The sequence below is a fragment of the Conger conger genome, chromosome 3 (genome assembly GCF_963514075.1).
Source record: "Conger conger chromosome 3, fConCon1.1, whole genome shotgun sequence".
Lineage (NCBI taxonomy): Eukaryota > Metazoa > Chordata > Actinopteri > Anguilliformes > Congridae > Conger > Conger conger.
The window spans coordinates 32,666,527-32,683,697 of record NC_083762.1 but is presented as its reverse complement, the minus strand read 5'-3'; the positions used below and the strand labels follow the sequence as shown (position 1 = coordinate 32,683,697).

The following is a 17,171-nucleotide window of genomic DNA, read 5'->3' as shown; positions in this document are numbered from 1 at the left end:
AATGGGCAAAAAGCTATTTTGGCATATGCATCCTTCTGGGTGCTTCACTCCCTGGCCCCTCCCATTCTCTCCATATGTAGACTTGTTTTTATCTGCATGACACTGGATTAGACACAAGAGGCGGAAGGAGAAGTTGCTGAACCAGAAATCTGAGGCACCTGCGGAGAAAGCAGTTATTTTTATTTTGCTAATTTTTCTTGACAAGAACACAGTTTTCACAATGGTTAAAGTATCATTTAATTCATCGCTGGGGCAGAAGGACTTAAACAAAGAAGAGGAAAATAGCGAAGTCCTTATTCCAGAGTCCACGGTAAGTCGCACTTGTAACAGTAATTTAGTTTCACTTTTCACGTTAGCTCACGATGGTCTGAACACCGCCCTATAGTTCATAGTCTCTCGTTATCAACAACTTTCCCACCGCAATAGATCGCTTTTGTGACTTTTTAAGAACACGGAAGGAATTATTGGTTACTTTACACACACACACACACACACACACACACACACACACACACACACACACACACACACAAGAACCAAATCTGATCTGGAACTGTGTTGTAGGCTAGATATTCGTCATGAAAGTTGCACTATTCGGAACACGGTGAGCTATATGGAATATGGTGAGTTTACGTTAGCCTATGCAGAGTGTAAACTCGGAGGTGACGGAAACTATTAGCTGCGTCAATGCGGTGCCTTGTGGGCCAAAATAACCTAATCAGTATCATTTGGTCAACCCCACCAGTCTGGCATTTTAAAACAAATTAAACACTGATACTTACTTGTAGACATGCAGGCATTAATCTAGTTATAAATTATGACATATATTTCCAACGGAAGTTGGGTGGACATTAGTGTGGAGTGGGAACATGACAGTGTGGTTTATGACATTGTAGTTTACCTGCTCTGGGGTAGCTACATATCTACATGTGTTTGTATGGTTTTATGGGGCAAACCTATGCATGACAATCCTTTTGGCATAAGTGTCGGTCCAAACAGAAAATACAATACATGCCTTGCCTTGCATGGCAGCCAAGGTGTGTGAGTGTGTGTATGAATGGGTGAATGAGAAGCATCAATTGTGCCAACCATTTACCATTTACAGTACAATACAATAACATAAAAGGCATGACCCAGCTAACATTAACATAAAGTTTAAGCAAAGTATGACTACAAAATTATTCGACTGTGGTATATGCATGATGCTCCCTATAAGTTTCAGCCCACTAGCGCAAACATTCTTTTAGACTCTAATGTCAGTTGCCAGCCTGTTTAGCAAAACAGCAGTTGAGTAAGTTGCACAATGTTTTCACACAATGTACTGTTAGCTAATGTAGAAAAAATAGTAGGTTAGATTACTTATCTTATTCATTAATTCAGTTCTGCAGTTTCTTTTCCAGTATTCGGTTTCGCAATACTTCAAAAACTTCAAAAACCCAAGTCAGTTGGAAACTGTTTTTCATTGTTTTGAGTATTTAGATATTGTCTGAACATTTTTGGTGGTCCTTGCCGTGATCTTCACCTGGCTGGTGTATCATTAAAGGGTCTAAAGTCTGTACATATCCTCATAAATCAGATTTCCTGGGAAAGTAGTCCGTGGCTTGACTATCAATATTTCAGCCAGTGTTTCACAACTTTTAGCTTTCTTAGGGCATCTACCTGCTGAGACTTGACTGGAGTGCTTTATTGAGAGGTGTGGTTTAGTTTACTCCTCAGGGACAATGATGATGTATCCCTTTATAAAGAAAACAGAAATGGCTTCATCTTTAGCATGGCATACCAGTACCTCAGGCAAGTCATGGTTATTACATAATATTTGACATTAATAATCATTGGTCCATTTGTGCTCCTGAAATCGCTGTACGTTGTATCAGGACACTGAAGGAGTAAGCAGAGCTCTGTTTAGATCTAAGGTGCTTGGAAAGTGCTGTGCTCTACAATAGCAGGTTTCTGTGTGCAGGTAATGTCCCTTATGCCAGTGAATCCTAGTCCTTCTCACCAGTGTGGGCACCAACCAGGGAAGTCCAGGCCTGATTATTCCATGTTTTACTGGACGGTGGAGAGGGGCTCCTGTGCATGCTGCTGTCCCTCTCTCCCAGACTCTCCCCCTTCCTCCCCTGACTGGGTAACTCCAGGTTAAGGATAGATATGAACGAAATTTGGACATAGTGCTTTTTATACAGAAAGGAATTATCTTGGGTCACGAAAGCATGAATTTATTTTTTGTTTGTTTGGAAATTTTTACATGTTATGACACACGCACCCATGAGATGTTGTCTGCATGCCATGCTGAATAGATTTTATAACATTTATGAATGTTTTGTGTATTGCTGGTCCTCATATGAGCCCCGTATAGATTCATCTTGGTTATTATGTGGAGAAATGCTGTGTTATATTGCTGCTACTGGCCCTGATGCATTTGCGTGTGCTTGTGTGTGTGTGTGCACGTGTGTATGTGCATGTCTGTGCAGGAGCTACAGAATGGATTTCATGTTCGGAGGCTGTTCAAGGCCTGGTGCTGGTACCTGGCCATCTTGCTTGCAGGTGTGGTTTTGGGCGGGGCCTTTCTGTACAACTACTTTATGCCGCAGGTAAGTAGGGAGCTCTGCAAGTAATCTACACCTGTACAGAGAGAACTCCTTTTTTATTTTCCTTTCTAAGAGACAGTTCAGGCAAAAATTTTATTTAAGCATGTTTTCACTTACCCAGAGTACTATCTTGCCATCCAGATAGTTTTGCTGAAAAGATACACAGTTTGGCAAGTTACTAATCAAAACCAAAACAATGTGACACTTTGCCTAAGCATTTCGCCCCAGCATACTGGTGTGCTTTGGCGGAAACATGCATGGACTTGTGCAGACAGTTAACTAGTTCTTGATTAAATGTGCATTGTTTTAGCTCTGTTGAAGCTCTGTTGAAGTAACTATGTTGGTGTATTTGCAAAGATATGATCCTGTTGGGTTTTTCTAATGTAAAATTCATGAGCATGAAAGATGAGACCCATAGAGGTCCATTATACCATGGTGAGCAGTATCCAAAAACTCATCTCAGTGAAACTATCTGGTAGTACTCTGAGTAAGTGAAAACAGACTTTCATTTTTGGGTGAACTGCCCCTTTAATGATATGATTATGTGGGTGGAGTTGTTGGCAGGCAGGGGTGATGATGCTTATGTGGGCGAAACTCAGACAAGAACAAGAAGAAAACAAGAAGTCTGGTCAAAGATTTTACAGGATAGGAAGATGCTGAACTGGCTCCTTTCCCCATTGTTTTTCGCTGGTCAAACCATGTCTCTATAAAGTCTGCAGCATGATGGTGTTGCCTCCAGTTTTGTCCCACAATACAAAGACATGCAGATAGAGCATGTGTGCTCAGTCAATCCACCCTGTATAAATAAAGGTGATTATGAACGGAGTGTGGAATGTCCCGCTCCTGAAAACATGTGGCCGGAGCTGTGGTTGAGAGTGCTCATGACTGACCTCTTCTCTGCAGAGACAGATGTATTTTTGTGGGATGACGTACCAGGAGGAAAATTTCATGATCCCAGAGTATGAGGATATGGAAGTGCCGTCCCGCTTGCAGGACATCCACGAGACAATTCAAGTGCTCCAGGACGAGGAAGTGGAGCTCATCAACGTACCTGTGCCTAAGTTCAGCAACAGCGACCCTGCCAATATCGTACATGACTTCTCTATGGTGAGACACAGTTCCCTTCCTTCCTGTAACAAAATGATCATTTTTGCTTATCCTTGGCTATAGGCACTCCACCTGAATTTATATGTGTATATGTGGATTGACATACCAACAATGGGCGGAGCTACCACACAATGAACCAATCACTATTGAGATTGTTTCAAGCAAGTCATCAATTGACAGCTCTGCCCATTGCGGTGTTGGGAAAACCAGCGGTCCCATCGCTGCCTGGACAGTAAGCTGTTTGAGTGCATATGTGTGAAAACATGTTGTTCTCTCGCAGAGGCTGACTGCATACCTGGACCTGAGACTGAACAAGTGCTACGTCATTACCCTCAACACCTCCATTGTCATGCCCCCCAGGGACCTTCTGGAGTTTCTGGAAAATATCAAGGTTGTGAGAGAGAGCAGACTGTGTAATAGTCTTTGGCTGTACTTGTGTCCTGTATAATTAACAATTGTGATGCAGTCTAATCCAAAATAATTGTTGTTTATTTTTCCCCATTAAGTATTTTGGTTCTGTTACATATACTGATTTGGCAATACAAAACTTTTTTGTCGTGCCACTGCTTTTTATGCTTTATGCTTAAATTCTTTATGCATGTTGATGAGTTTTTTAAAGTTCTGCTTCAAAGTTTATTGTTGTGTGCGCTCTATCAGGACAGGAAGTACCTACCGCAGTCCTATCTGATTCATGAGCAAATGATGGTGACTGAACAGGTGGACAACGTGGACCAGCTGGGAAACTTCATATACAACCTCTGCCGTGGCAAAGATACCTACAGACTGCAGCGCAGAGATACTATACTAGGTGAGTAGTATACTACTCTCACAAGAGAAAGCGCTATGTAGACAATACAAGACAAAGAGATGTGGTGCTATAGCAATGCTTCCTGGTCAGTAGGATTTGCTTACTATTTGCTGATTAGTGATCTACAGTTCTGAAACTAGGTAGTGTATACAGGAGTACCAATGTTCAATAGGTGAAAGTGGAAAATAGTATCTCACAAATGCACACAGAGCTGAGCTAAGACAGTGTCATTTGGGTTTCTTTTGATTTTGTCTCCCTTGTTACAGGCATGCAGAAGCGTGAGGCACTGATCTGCCACAAGATCATCCATTTTGAGAATACTTTTGCAGTGGATACCAAGATTTGTTTTCCAGGAGTTCTATCTTCATCTGCTTGCAGTCAAAAATATGTAATTCTGCTTGTGTTGTTAAATATGTTGTTTTTCTTGGGATGTATTTGATCAGCTGCGTACAGGCAATGATGGAGCCAGAAAAGGCTCTCTATGCACAAAAAAATGTTCCCTGTGTATCAAGAGGTTCCTCTTCTCTACCTGTCTCCTGTATCTAACAGCTAGTTTGGGGGATGTAATGACAACCAGGTGAAATTCATTTTGATATATTTTTATATTTTAATGAACTGAAATTCAGTGATAGAATGCGGCTGCACAGCATACCATAGGAATGCTGGCGGTATAAAAAACATTCCAATTTTAACTGGCATAAATTTGGCACTAGCCCCTGGGGACCTTTTAGATTTTATGTTTTCATCATCTGTACTGATGAAAATAAACTACGAAATTACATTTGCTTAACAGAAAAACTCTGTTTTTGCAGAGATTGCTTATCATGAAATAGGAAGGTATAAGATTCATTTTTGAGTTAAATGTGTTTTATAACAAGCTTCTGTATTTTATTTTTTATATACTTTATGTCTTTTTAAAAAAAAATCATCCTTTTTGGAATAAAGTCATTAAAATGATTACCACACATTCTGTTGTACTACATTGTAAATCTATATCTTTTTTACCAGTACCTTAGTACATATGTATGCTCATGTACCATTTTCTTCTCCCTGAATTGACATGCCCACAGGCAATGTTAGGTCTGTTCTGCTGTTGTAGTGTCCTCTGATTTGGGAGGCTCACTCACTGCCTATAATTGGCCTGTGTTTAGTTGGACTGGACACTCGGATCTTTTTCAAGGTCACTTAGTTTGGCTCTGGATGCCCTGTAATTCATTTACTGAAATTTTTTACCCCCGACAAAACTCTGTCTGTATGGTAGTGCACCTGTTATATCCCAGCAATGTGTGAATTAAATTGGTATTAGTAAAAAAATAAAAATCTAAAGTCTTTTAATTTGCTTCCATTTGCTTTTGTCATGCATTAATACACAGATACCATTCTAAGTTTAAGGGCAAAAATACACTAAAATGTACCTTGCAGCAGAATATCTCCAAAATAAAGGTATTTTTATGTTACATTGTGGAGATTTGGGGTAGTTGTCAGGTGGAAGAGGCATACAACTTCAGAGTCAAATATATCAAACCTATTTTAAATACTGCCTGTATGAAAGTGGCAGTGAATTTCACTCATGTCAAAACCATATTTTTTCCCATGTGAACAGATAACTAACACAAAGCCATTGTCTTTCTCAAGTCTTGTGTGTTGTAAAAGTAGGTGATGATACATTTACATCAAGAGTAACACCACATCCTAATAAAAATTAATTAATAATGAACCATTTGTTTGCTTATCAAAAAAATGTTGAAGCATTCTCCATGCCTTAGTCTCCCTGCTTCTTTTTTTGACTATTGCACCGAAATATCAATGAATACATCTACTCCTTTAGTTCTAGAATGTGAAATTCTGATTGCATAATGATGAATGTCATCCAGTAATTATTACAGGTGCCAGGTATAAAAGAAGTTGTTTTGACAGGTTATCAATCACATTCTAGTTTTTAGACTCATCAATTTAGGATGACACCATTTAAACCTTGTCAGAGACTCCTTGGAGGTCCTTCATGATTGTGAAAGTGTTTTAACTGATCTTGAATCAATTCCTGTAATATATCTGAAATATTACATTATCACTAAAAGCATCCATTTTAAAACATGACCTACAATGGTGTGAAAAAGCGTTTGCCCCCTTCCTGATTTCTTTTTTTTTTTTTTCTTCACTTAAATGTTTCACATCAAACAAATTTAAATATTAGTCAAAGACAACACAAGTAAACACAAAATGCAGTTTTTAAATGAAGGCTTTTATTATTAAGGGAGAAAAGACAATCCAAACCTACATGGCCCTGTGTGCAAAAGTGATTGCCCCCGAAACCTAATAACTGGTTGGGCCACCCTTAGCAGCAGCAACTGCAATCAAGCGTTTGCAATAACTTGCAATGAGTCTCTTACAGCGCTGTGGAGGAATTTTGGCCCACTCATCTTTGCAGAATTGTTGTAATTCAGCCACATTGGAGGGTTTGAGCATGAACCGCCTTTTTAAGGTCATGCCACAGCATCTCAATAGGATTCAGGTCAGGACTTTGACTAGGGCACTCCAAAGTCTTCATTTTGTTTTTCTTCAGCCATTCAGAGGTGGACTTGCTGGTGTGTTTTGGATCATTGTCCTGCTGCAGAACCCAAGTTCGTTTCAGCTTGAGGTCACGAACAGATGGCCGGACATTCTCCTTCAGGATTTTTTGGTAGACAGCAGAATTCATGGTTCCATTTATCACAGCAAGTCTTCCAGGTCCTGAAGCAGCAAAACAGCCCCAGACCATCACACTACCACCACCATATTTTACTGTTGGTATGATGTTCTTTTTCTGAAATGCGGTGTTACTTTTACGCCAGATGTAATGGGACACACACCTTCCAAAAAGTCTTGGGGAACATCAAGATGTTTTCTGGCAAAATTGAGACGAGCCTTAATGTTCTTTTTGCTCAGCAGTGGTTTTCGTCTTGGAACTCTGCCATGCAGGCCATTTTTGCCCAGTCTCTTTCTAATGGTGGAGGCATGAACACTGACCTTAACTAAGGCAAGTGAGGCCTGCAGTTCTTTGAATGTTGTTGTGGGGTCTTTTGTGACCTCTTGGATGAGTCGTCGCTGCGCTCTTGGGGTAATTTTGGTCGGCCGGCCACTCCTGGGAAGGTTCACTACTGTTCCATGTTTTTGCCATTTGTGGATAATGGCTCTCACTGTGGTTCCCTGGAGTCCCAAAGCTTTAGAAATGGCTTTATAACCTTTTCCAGACTGATAGATCTCAATTACTTTCTTTCTCATTTGTTCCTGAATTTCTTTAGCTCTCGGCATGATGTCTAGTTTTTGAGGATCATTTGGTCTACTTCACTTTGTCAGGCAGGTCCTATTTAAGTGATTTCTTGATTGAGAACAGGTGTGGCAGTAATCATGCCTGGGTGTGGCTAGAGAAATTGAACTCAGGTTTGATAAACCACAGTTATGTTTTAACAAGGGGGGCAATCACTTTTTCACACAGAGCCATGTAGGTTTGGATTTTTTTTCTCCCTTAATAATAAAAAACCTTAATTGAAAAACTGCATTTTGTATTTACTTGTGTTGTCTTTGACTAATATTTAAATTTGTTTGATGATCTGAAACATTTAAGTGTGACAAACATGCAAAAAAATAAGAAATCAGGAAGGGGGCAAACACTCTTTCACACCACTGTATGTACAGCACTTAGGGATGTGTAGCATGTTCAATACATGGATTTGAAATGTATTTGTATTTATGCTTTTCATTGTGTAATACAGGTTGCTTATGTTCTGACCCTTTTCACTTTGGTACTAGTCCTATAAAAATGAGAATATTTCAAAAACTATTTCCTGTACACACGTGGTTGAAGACTTTAAATTAAAGAAGAGTCTTGTACCATTCAGAAACTTGAGACAGAACAAATTCATGTCAGAGCATTTACATAGTGTACACAAAAGTTACACTGAACTGGGAACCTGCTGTTTTATTGCCCTTCTTTGCAAATAAGAGGTATATACAAATCTGATGTGCTTTTCTCTCTATTAAAAAATCGGTCATCGCCGTCTTGCAGTTTTCTTTTGTTGCAGTTTCTATTATCTTCTAAATATGAACGCAACACTCAACAGCGTGGATGGGGCTAATATGGTTAAGGCCTATGTGCCCCCTGCAAGACAACCTACACTCCCACCATTTTGACTGAAATGAACAAACACTTCTGGGACATATTTTGTAACAAGACATTTTAGACATCCTCTGCAATGCAACAAGCTTCTATTTTTAAGAAGCAATTATTTTTTATATAGAAATAGAATTGCAATTCTCTGGGTAATATGAAGACAAATGTGATCCAAGATGCAGGTGGGCATGTTTCTTTGAGAGCAGAGAGAGAGGTCAACCGTCATCTACTTCTGAAATAGGTGATAAACTCCTTCGGATAGCATTGAAAAGATATGTTTACGTAATACTTGCTATACTCATTATGGAGAACAGGCTCACGTTAGTGCAAGACAAACTTGTTGACCGCTATATGAAAAGAGGTCAGTCACCTCCTGTTTGAAAGACCACACATGCTTGTGTGCGTCACCAATGGCCCACAACACGACTGAAATAAAATGATGTACTGTACAAAATACACAATTCACTGAATGTACAAACCAAGTTTAATAAATTTTTATTCCAGTGATTATTCCAGACATCACAAATAAAACATTTATTGAAAAGGAAAAAACATGGCTTTCTACATTCAAACTGTACATTCAGAATGAGTGGTGGACTTGGTGTATAGAACACCAAATATTGACCAAAACAAACTATCAGGACAACACACTCATAACCAATAGCAGGTTCCCAACCTGTCAGAGCCTGTGAACAACAATACAATTCATCAGTGACCCACTCATTATTCAAATACAGCACAATGATATGGAATGAAGATTTTCAATGTCAAAGCAACTACATTGTAACTGATGTAGTGCATGCATTTGGGGTATTAGATTTGACAGGTTGGAATACCAATGGAAAGTATTATATACAATAATTGTTTTCCCCAATTATGCATCAACCAAAGACTACCCCTCTTACAACCCACAGTACGGGAATCTCTGCTCGAAAAATCCATACAGTTCCTTTTTTTTGTAGGAAACTTGATGCTTAAAAAACAAAAAGCATACAGACAGCACTTCCAATGGCCGATGAATAAGCAGACCCGAGACAGATGTGTGTTGTTTTTTTGTATTTTTTTTGCAAGGTCAGCAAATGGATATGTCTCGAGTTTATCTGACACACTATGGTGTGAGATTGCACACAGAATACACACTGGAACTGACCAGCTTCTACTGGACGTTCTTTTAAAGGAAACTAAGGGAAGGAGGTGGTAAAGTGCATTGGAAGACAGGGGGTCTCACCCACCCCCCCTCATCGTTCCAGGTCGCTCATCAGGGGCTCAGTGGCTGCCAGGAAGGAGGCCTCAAACTCCTGGTCGGAGAACCGGGCGACGGACAGGCGGGCGTTGCGGCGGATCTCCAGGCGGGAGGCGGGGGTCAGCCCCAGGATCCTCTCCATGGCATCAGCATAGCTGTCCTCATCGTCCGCCAGAAACCCTGTGGGCTGCCCGTCGTGCGGGATGATGATATCCAGCTTCGGACCTCCAGACTTGTGGGCCAGTATGACCGCTCCAGCAGCCATGCACTCCACCACTCCTGAGGGCGGCACACACAGCGGACAATGAGGGCAGGTCGTAAAAAGAAGCAAGTGCATTTACATTGAGTGGATTCTACAGACTCACACAGCCTACTTTATTTATATGCAGCGCAGTCTAAGTTTTTGGACAGTGATACAACTTGTGTTCTTTTGGCTGTACTCCAGCACATTGGATTTGAAATGAACCAATGAATATGAGGTTAAAGTGCAGACTGTCACCTTTAATTTGAGGGTATTGACATCGATATTGGGTGATCCGCGTAGAGATTAGAGTCCTTTGCCATTGTCATTTGCACCAAATCAAAGGCGAGTCGGCAATTTAACCTCATATTCATTTCATTTCAAATCCAACGTGCTGGAGCTTCAGCCAGATAAAGTATTTTACAAACATTGCATACAGTTAAAGTTTATAAAACATTTAATTACAAAACATAACAAAACAGCCAATTCAGCACTTTCCCCAGGCTGCCCTGCACACTCTGAAAGGAGAAAGCAACGTGACAGGAGGCGGCTAGCGTACCGATTCCAAAATGCTCGTTCCACATAGTGTGGAGCCCTATGGTGGCGCCGGTCAGCTCCCTCTTCAGCTCCTCGAACGGGATATTGAGCTTGAACTCCACTCTATCTGCCAAGCCCAGCTCCAGGCACAACCCCCTGAGCATCAGCACGCGCTCCTCGTCCTCCTCGTTCCTGCAGCCGCCTATCAGCACCAGCGTCAGCGCCTCGCGCACGGTCCTAGTCCGGTCCAGAAGCTTCCGGAAGGAGCGGATCTGCAAGCGGTGGTCCTTCTCCGGGCGGAACTGGGCCACGGAGACCAGGCGGTGGGACTTCCTGTCGCCGTCCTCCTCCAGGGGGACGTCCAGGAAGGAGTGCACGTCGCAGGGCGGGTACACCACGCAGGTGCGACCGGGCGCGCGCCACAGCGCCAGGATGTGGCCCAGCGTCCAGCTGGAGTTCACCATGGCAACGTGGCTGCAGGAGCCCGCCAGGCCGTACATCAGCGCGAAGGCGCAGTAGTACACCACCTTCAGCGCGCTCAGCACCGGGTTGCTGGAGATGAAGTCGGCGTGGTTGAAGCGGGGGTTGCGCTCGCGCACCACGGCCAGCATGTCGGTGCTGACGGTGGGGTAGTGCACGTAGCTGCCCACCCGGCACCCGCCCAGGTAGCGAAAGAGCGGGAGGGTGAAGGCGTAGCCCATGGAGTCCAGGTAGACGTCGGGGACGAACTCTGTGAGCGCCTCCCAGCCCAGGAAGACGGAGCCCACGCTCTGGCCCAGCAGCGTGAAGTGGGGGTAGACGGCAGCCTCCACCAGGAGGCGGTGTTTCAGGAACACGAACCTCACCGGCCTCGGGAGCCGGATGTCGAACCTGCGCTGCGCTCCTTCTAGTATCTGCTCCCCCGTCACACCCTGGTCACCGGTATACACCACAAAGGACACGTCCTGGTACCTGTGGCAGCACAGGAACAAGTAAGTACAACTTTAACAAAGGACACAAGAGCTTAAGCATACAGGGATAATATAATAAGAACAAAATAAATAAAAAAGAAAACACGAGAATGGCTTCAATGTTTGGGTGCCACTGGAGTAGCACCCAAAGTATTCATTTAAGGCTTCTATGACAATGTTACTGTGATGAGACCATAAACTCAAAAACTCTGTAAACTCAAAACAGACCGGTCTTGACAGCATGTCTGAAATAATATGACATTTTCCACACATGGTAATCAGGCAACCTAAAATCATGAACATTTACATTATCTTACAGATTTTTTTTTAATGGCATGACACAAAGGTACAGTTTTGCAGGCACAGATACAAATTTAGTCTAGATGCATAGTTCTAGACCAAATTCAATTTTGAATAGAGCTTCTCCATACAAAACTCAATTTAGTCCATGGCTTAATGCGTGTCCGGGAAACCAGCCCAAAGTGTACAACTAGACCAGTTTAATGTACGATTAGTTGCACGTTTTTTAAATTCTGTTTACTACGAAATGAACAAAAGTGCAACAATGTGCAAAACAGAGGATGCCATAAGAGAGAAAAGTTACACAGTTATTAAGTTCTTTCATTAAGCTTTTCTCTCTGGATTTCAGCGTTACCTATTCTGCAGTGCCCTGAGGGCGCACCATAGCACCCTCTCCCCGCCGCCCCCGGCGTTGCAGTATGGGTGAAAGAACGCCACCGCGGGGCACTGCTCTCGGGCCCGCCGTGCACTCCTGGCCCGCTGTAGCCACATCCTGACTCCCATAACCAGGAGGACCAGGATCACAGTCAGCAACAGGCATAGATACAGACATGGCAGCAGCAGCGTCCATAACAACCTGCGGGAGATATACAGATTAGACGTACACACAAGGCGAACACATAAAGACGTAAAACAACGTACCTGATACATGTACAGCTGGGTAGCAAACACGGTTACTAAAAATTCTTACTGTGAGGGACAGCTAAATTGTTTAAGTTTTTGTTTTGTGTGAACAGATGTGACTGCAAGCAAATCTATCTTACCCTCGCAGCACTTTCGACACAAGCTGGTGTTTTCGGCTGGCATTACTTGTGTCGAAACTGCTGTGGAGGGTAACAGTTTTAGATTTGCTTGCAGGCCCATCTGTCCAGAATGTAAACAAAAACGTCAGGGATTCGATTTGAGTTACTGCTGTCTTCTTAAAAGCTTGAAGTAGTCTGGCCATTCCATTCTGTTGGCAAACATGCCAGACTGGTTCTAGACCAGGGTGTCCAGTCTTATCTGTAAAAAGCCAATGTGGGTAGAACAAAAACCTGCGCCCACATTGGCCATTTTCGGAAAAGACTGGACACGCCTGCTCTGGAGACTATTGTGCATAAAAATCCCAGGAGATCAGCAGCTTGAGATACTCAAACCACCCCATCTGGCACCAACAATCATTCCATGGTCAGATCACATATCTTCCCCATGCTGATGTTTGATCTGAACAACAACTGAACCTCTTGACCATGTCTGACCGTGTCTGACCACCGAGTTGCTGCCCCATGATTGGCTGATTAGATATTTCAATAAACGAGATGGTGTACAGGTGTATCTAATAAACTATATAACCAATAGGCAATAAGACAAAATAATGTTTGCGTCCATTACTGTGACTTGATGGTCCGCCTGTAGCCAGCTAACGTTACGGTACATGCCATGTTGCTCGCTTATTAACCAGTTCGCTGCTAAAGAACTAGAAGACACAGTGTTAACAGTTCAGCAATTTAGCTAATCGCTTACATAGTGGCTCGGTAAAATACTACATTTTTCGATCGCATCTGTTGCTTTGGATTTTATTGAATTTCGTTGTTTTATTTCCAAAAAATCAGCAAACCTAGTAACGATGCAACGTCGTCATCTTGAATAAGTTACTTAACGTTAGCGACTGATTTTTGTCTCATGTATGATCATCTACCTAGCAGACTGGCAGGTTGTTAAGGCAATACGTTTCTGCCAGTTGGTACAGTTGCAGTTTTGCTGTTCCGCGGATGTATTTTTTATTATTATTTGAGTTTAAGAAGCCCAAAGGTAGTTGTTAGCAGACTACAATCAACAATCAACAGCGACCGTACGAGAACCTAGAATGACAAGTATCTCAAAATCTCGCACAATTCTCAATTTTAAATATTTATTTTTCTCCAACAATCTATCTTCTACAACAGCTTTATATTCATTACGACTGTCACAGAAAACGGGCAGTTACCTGATTAAGTCGCACAGGCAAAGAGACAAGTGGTCATGAGCAGCCATGTTTGACAACACAGCATGACCTGTGACACAGGATGTAAATATAATGCGTTTCCGTTGACACTCGATCGGTTCTCTATGAACAGATTCCCTCCTTGTGCTTTCAAGCCACTGGACTCTATGGTGCTAAGCATGGTATTTTTAAATCTACTGGCTAAAGTTTCTATTCTTTGAATAAAAATATCATTATTATATACTGGTTTGTGTTGAGAAGGAAAGGCATATTTATAACGTCTATTTTACAGGCTATTTTCAATAAAGAAGTGTTTGTTACAACATTCATTTTAGCCATTACAGGGAGATTCTTTGTGTCAATTTTAATTTAATGCAAAACAATATCACACAGATTGGGAAGAGCAGTGTTTAAAATTTTTTATATCTTTTTTTGGCAGAAATGTAATTTAATTTTTTTTTAATTTAATTCAATTTTTTTGCATTAAATTAAAATCCAGTGTGAACAACATCCTCAAAGTGACCTCATAGCAACTACTAATTTACCGGTGAGGAATAAACATGCTGCAAGTATGTAACGTGATGAGAGAAGCATTAACCAGTTCATGCAATCTGCACCTGCATGCACACACAGACACACACAACGTACATTTATCTGCAATAATATTTTACAGGCATAATATTTTATTTTATTTTAATGGTCCCCAGTTCCTGCTTGGTCATGTTTGTTCGCATCTTCAGACTTGAAATCTATTGAGCGATGAATGTCTCAATCTGTTGATGAAAAATATCATGAATATGAATCTAATACTTGCATATAATACTTTTCTATGGAAAGCCATTAGGGGTAGAATTAAGTACAGAAATTTGCTCATTGAGAATACAAATCTGGAAATACTGCATTTGATACAACAAACCATTGAAAGTGGTATGGAGCCAGATTAGAGACTTTATATTTGTAATCGAAAAAAAGAATTGTAGTTAAAAAAAAAAGGGAGTTGAAAGGTTGAAACTGAAACTTGACACTTGGTTGACACTCGGTCAAGTCACGTTTTTTGGTTGTCTGTCTTGCCTGGAGGGCGGTGTTTAGAGGAGAAGTGCACACAAAAAAAGTGCACACTATGGAGAGCCATAGTGGCTATTGGTGTTTGGTGTTGGGGCAGCCGGTAGCCTTAAGGTACATGACTAGGACCCAGAAGGTTGGTGGGTCAAGCCCCAGTGTAACTGAAGGGCTGCTGACTGAGAGGAAACTACTAAAACCAGCCATCTTTTTTCTGTACTGCGCATGGATCCACATTATAATAGGAACTTTGTCAAATCAGTATGTCAAGAGATTTTAAAGATGCAAAGAGCTGATATGGACCAGAAAGCCACCTAGCACATCCCCTCCCAGTCCTTGGATATCTGACACCCTCCGTACCTCCAGGGCCAGCCTCCGCGCAGCGGAGAGGAAGTGGGGGAAATCCAGAGACGCTTCAGACCTCACAACTTACCAGTCTCAGAACTCCGGTTCTAACCCCCGGAAACTTTTCTCTATTTTCTCCTCTCTCCTCAACGCACCGCCTCCTCCTCCTCAGTCCTCCTTCGCTGCTGATGACTTTGCTGATTTCTTCGATGAGAAGGTCACAGTCATCCGCAGATCCTTTACAACCACCGCCCCCCTCACTGTGCCCTTCCCCCCTCTAGGCCCATCCATTCCTTTTCCACTTTCTGATGTTTCTGATGTTTCTCAACTCCTGCTCTGCCACCGCCCTACAACCTGTACCCTAGCCCCTCTTCTCTTCTCCAAACTATCACACCTGACATTCTCCCATTTGTCACCTCCCTTGTCAACTCCTCCCTGTCTTCCGGCTGTTTTCCGGCATCCTCCAAGAGGGCCCACATCACTCCGCTGCTAAAAAAGCCTACTCTGGATCCCTCCATCATCCAGAACTACTGCCCGGTATCTCTTCTTCCTTTCCTTTCTAAAACTATAGAAAGAGCCACTTCTACTCAACTTTCTTCTTTCTTTTCTAACAACAACCTGCTAGACCCCCATCAGTCTGGCTTCAGATCGGGCCACTCGACAGAGACTGCGCTCCTCTCCGTCAGTGAGTCACTCCATGCCGCACGAGCAGCCTCCCTCTCCTCTGTCCTCATTCTCCTACATCTCTCTGCTGCCTTCGACACTGTGGATCACTCCATCCTCCTGTCTGCCCTGTCAGCAACGGGCATCTGTGGCACAGCCCTGGACTGGATTGAGTCCTACCTCTCTGGTCGCTCCTTCCAGGTTGCCTGGGCTGGTTCGGTATCGACACCTCGGCCCCTCGCCACAGGAGTTCCCCAGGGCTCAGTCCTTGGCCCGCTTCTTTTTTCTCTTTACACTCGCTCCCTTGGCCCTGTAATCACTGCACATGGTCTATCCTACCCCTGCTACGCGGACGATACCCAACTCTTTGTCTCGTTCCCGCCGTCTGATACGCAGGTTTCAGCCCGTATCTCAGCTTGCCTGAGGGACATCCAGAGCTGGATGGACAACCACCATCTAAAGCTCAACCCAGGCAAGACTGAAATGATATTCATCCCTGCTAATACCTCTCCCCATCTGGATCTCTCCATTTCCCTCGGGGATACCACACTCACGCCGTCACCCAGTGCAAGGAACCTCGGCGTGGTGATGGACAGCAGACTGTCCCTTTCCGAGAACATTGCGGCGGTGACCCGGTCTTGCAGGTTCTTCCTCTACAACATACAGAGAATCCGCCCCTTTCTCACCCCCTACTCGACCCAGCTCCTGGTCCAAGCGATGGTTCTGTCCCGCCTGGACTACTGCAATTCCCTCTTGGCTGGCCTCCCAGCGTCCACCATCAGACCCCTCCAACTCATCCAGAATGCAGCAGCTCGTCTGGTCTTCAACCTTCCCAAATACTCATCACCCCCCTGCTTACTTCCCTCCACTGGCTGCCTGTCATGGCTCGCATCAAATTCAAAACATTGGTGCTAGACTTCCAAGCAGTTAAAGGGTCTTCCCCAGCTTATCTACAAAAAATCAACAGACCCTACACCCCTGCCAGACCTCTTCGTTCAGCCTCCACAGGCCGCTTGGCACCTCCCCCTCTCCAAACCTCCACCTCACGCTCACGACTACTGTCTGTTCTGGCTCCACGGTGGTGGAACGAACTGGTGATCAGAACTGTAGAATCTCTCCCCACCTTCAAGCGCAAGCTGAAGACACACCTCTTCAAGCAGCACCTCTCCCCATCCCTCCCTACCTCCCTGTGAACCTTAATTGTTGTCTCTGTGACT

General features: G+C 43.1%; 2 protein-coding genes across 2 annotated transcripts; one reads left to right on the top strand and one right to left on the bottom strand.

The window, feature by feature from the left end:
• Window positions 1-92: 92 nt before the first annotated feature.
• On the top strand, window positions 93-5,838 carry LOC133125146 (integral membrane protein 2B-like). Its single transcript, XM_061236890.1, has 6 exons — window positions 93-310; window positions 2,472-2,591; window positions 3,492-3,695; window positions 3,976-4,086; window positions 4,353-4,503; window positions 4,770-5,838. Exons 1-6 carry the CDS (start codon window positions 221-223, stop codon window positions 4,940-4,942), a joined length of 849 nt encoding a protein of 282 aa, XP_061092874.1. The 5' UTR covers window positions 93-220; the 3' UTR covers window positions 4,943-5,838.
• A 3,285-nt stretch (window positions 5,839-9,123) lies between these two features.
• alg11 (ALG11 alpha-1,2-mannosyltransferase) lies at window positions 9,124-13,985 on the bottom strand. Its single transcript, XM_061235784.1, has 4 exons — window positions 13,891-13,985; window positions 12,280-12,501; window positions 10,697-11,625; window positions 9,124-10,175 (listed from the first exon to the last, which is right to left on the bottom strand). Exons 1-4 carry the CDS (start codon window positions 13,935-13,937, stop codon window positions 9,892-9,894), a joined length of 1,482 nt encoding a protein of 493 aa, XP_061091768.1. The 5' UTR covers window positions 13,938-13,985; the 3' UTR covers window positions 9,124-9,891.
• Window positions 13,986-17,171: the final 3,186 nt, after the last annotated feature.

Bases quoted from the DNA above. Each gene is read 5' to 3' on its own strand.
- LOC133125146 (XM_061236890.1), top strand. From the start codon at position 221: ATGGTTAAAGTATCATTTAATTCATCGCTGGGGCAGAAGGACTTAAAC. The intron at 311-2,471 runs GTAAGTCGCACT...ATGTCTGTGCAG, and splicing joins TCCTTATTCCAGAGTCCACG to GAGCTACAGAATGGATTTCA. The intron at 4,087-4,352 runs GTTGTGAGAGAG...GCGCTCTATCAG, and splicing joins AGTTTCTGGAAAATATCAAG to GACAGGAAGTACCTACCGCA.
- alg11 (XM_061235784.1), bottom strand. From the start codon at position 13,937: ATGGCTGCTCATGACCACTTGTCTCTTTGCCTGTGCGACTTAATCAG. The intron at 11,626-12,279 runs GTAACGCTGAAA...GTGCTGCCACAG, and splicing joins CTCAGGGCACTGCAGAATAG to GTACCAGGACGTGTCCTTTG. The intron at 10,176-10,696 runs GTACGCTAGCCG...TGCCGCCCTCAG, and splicing joins GAACGAGCATTTTGGAATCG to GAGTGGTGGAGTGCATGGCT.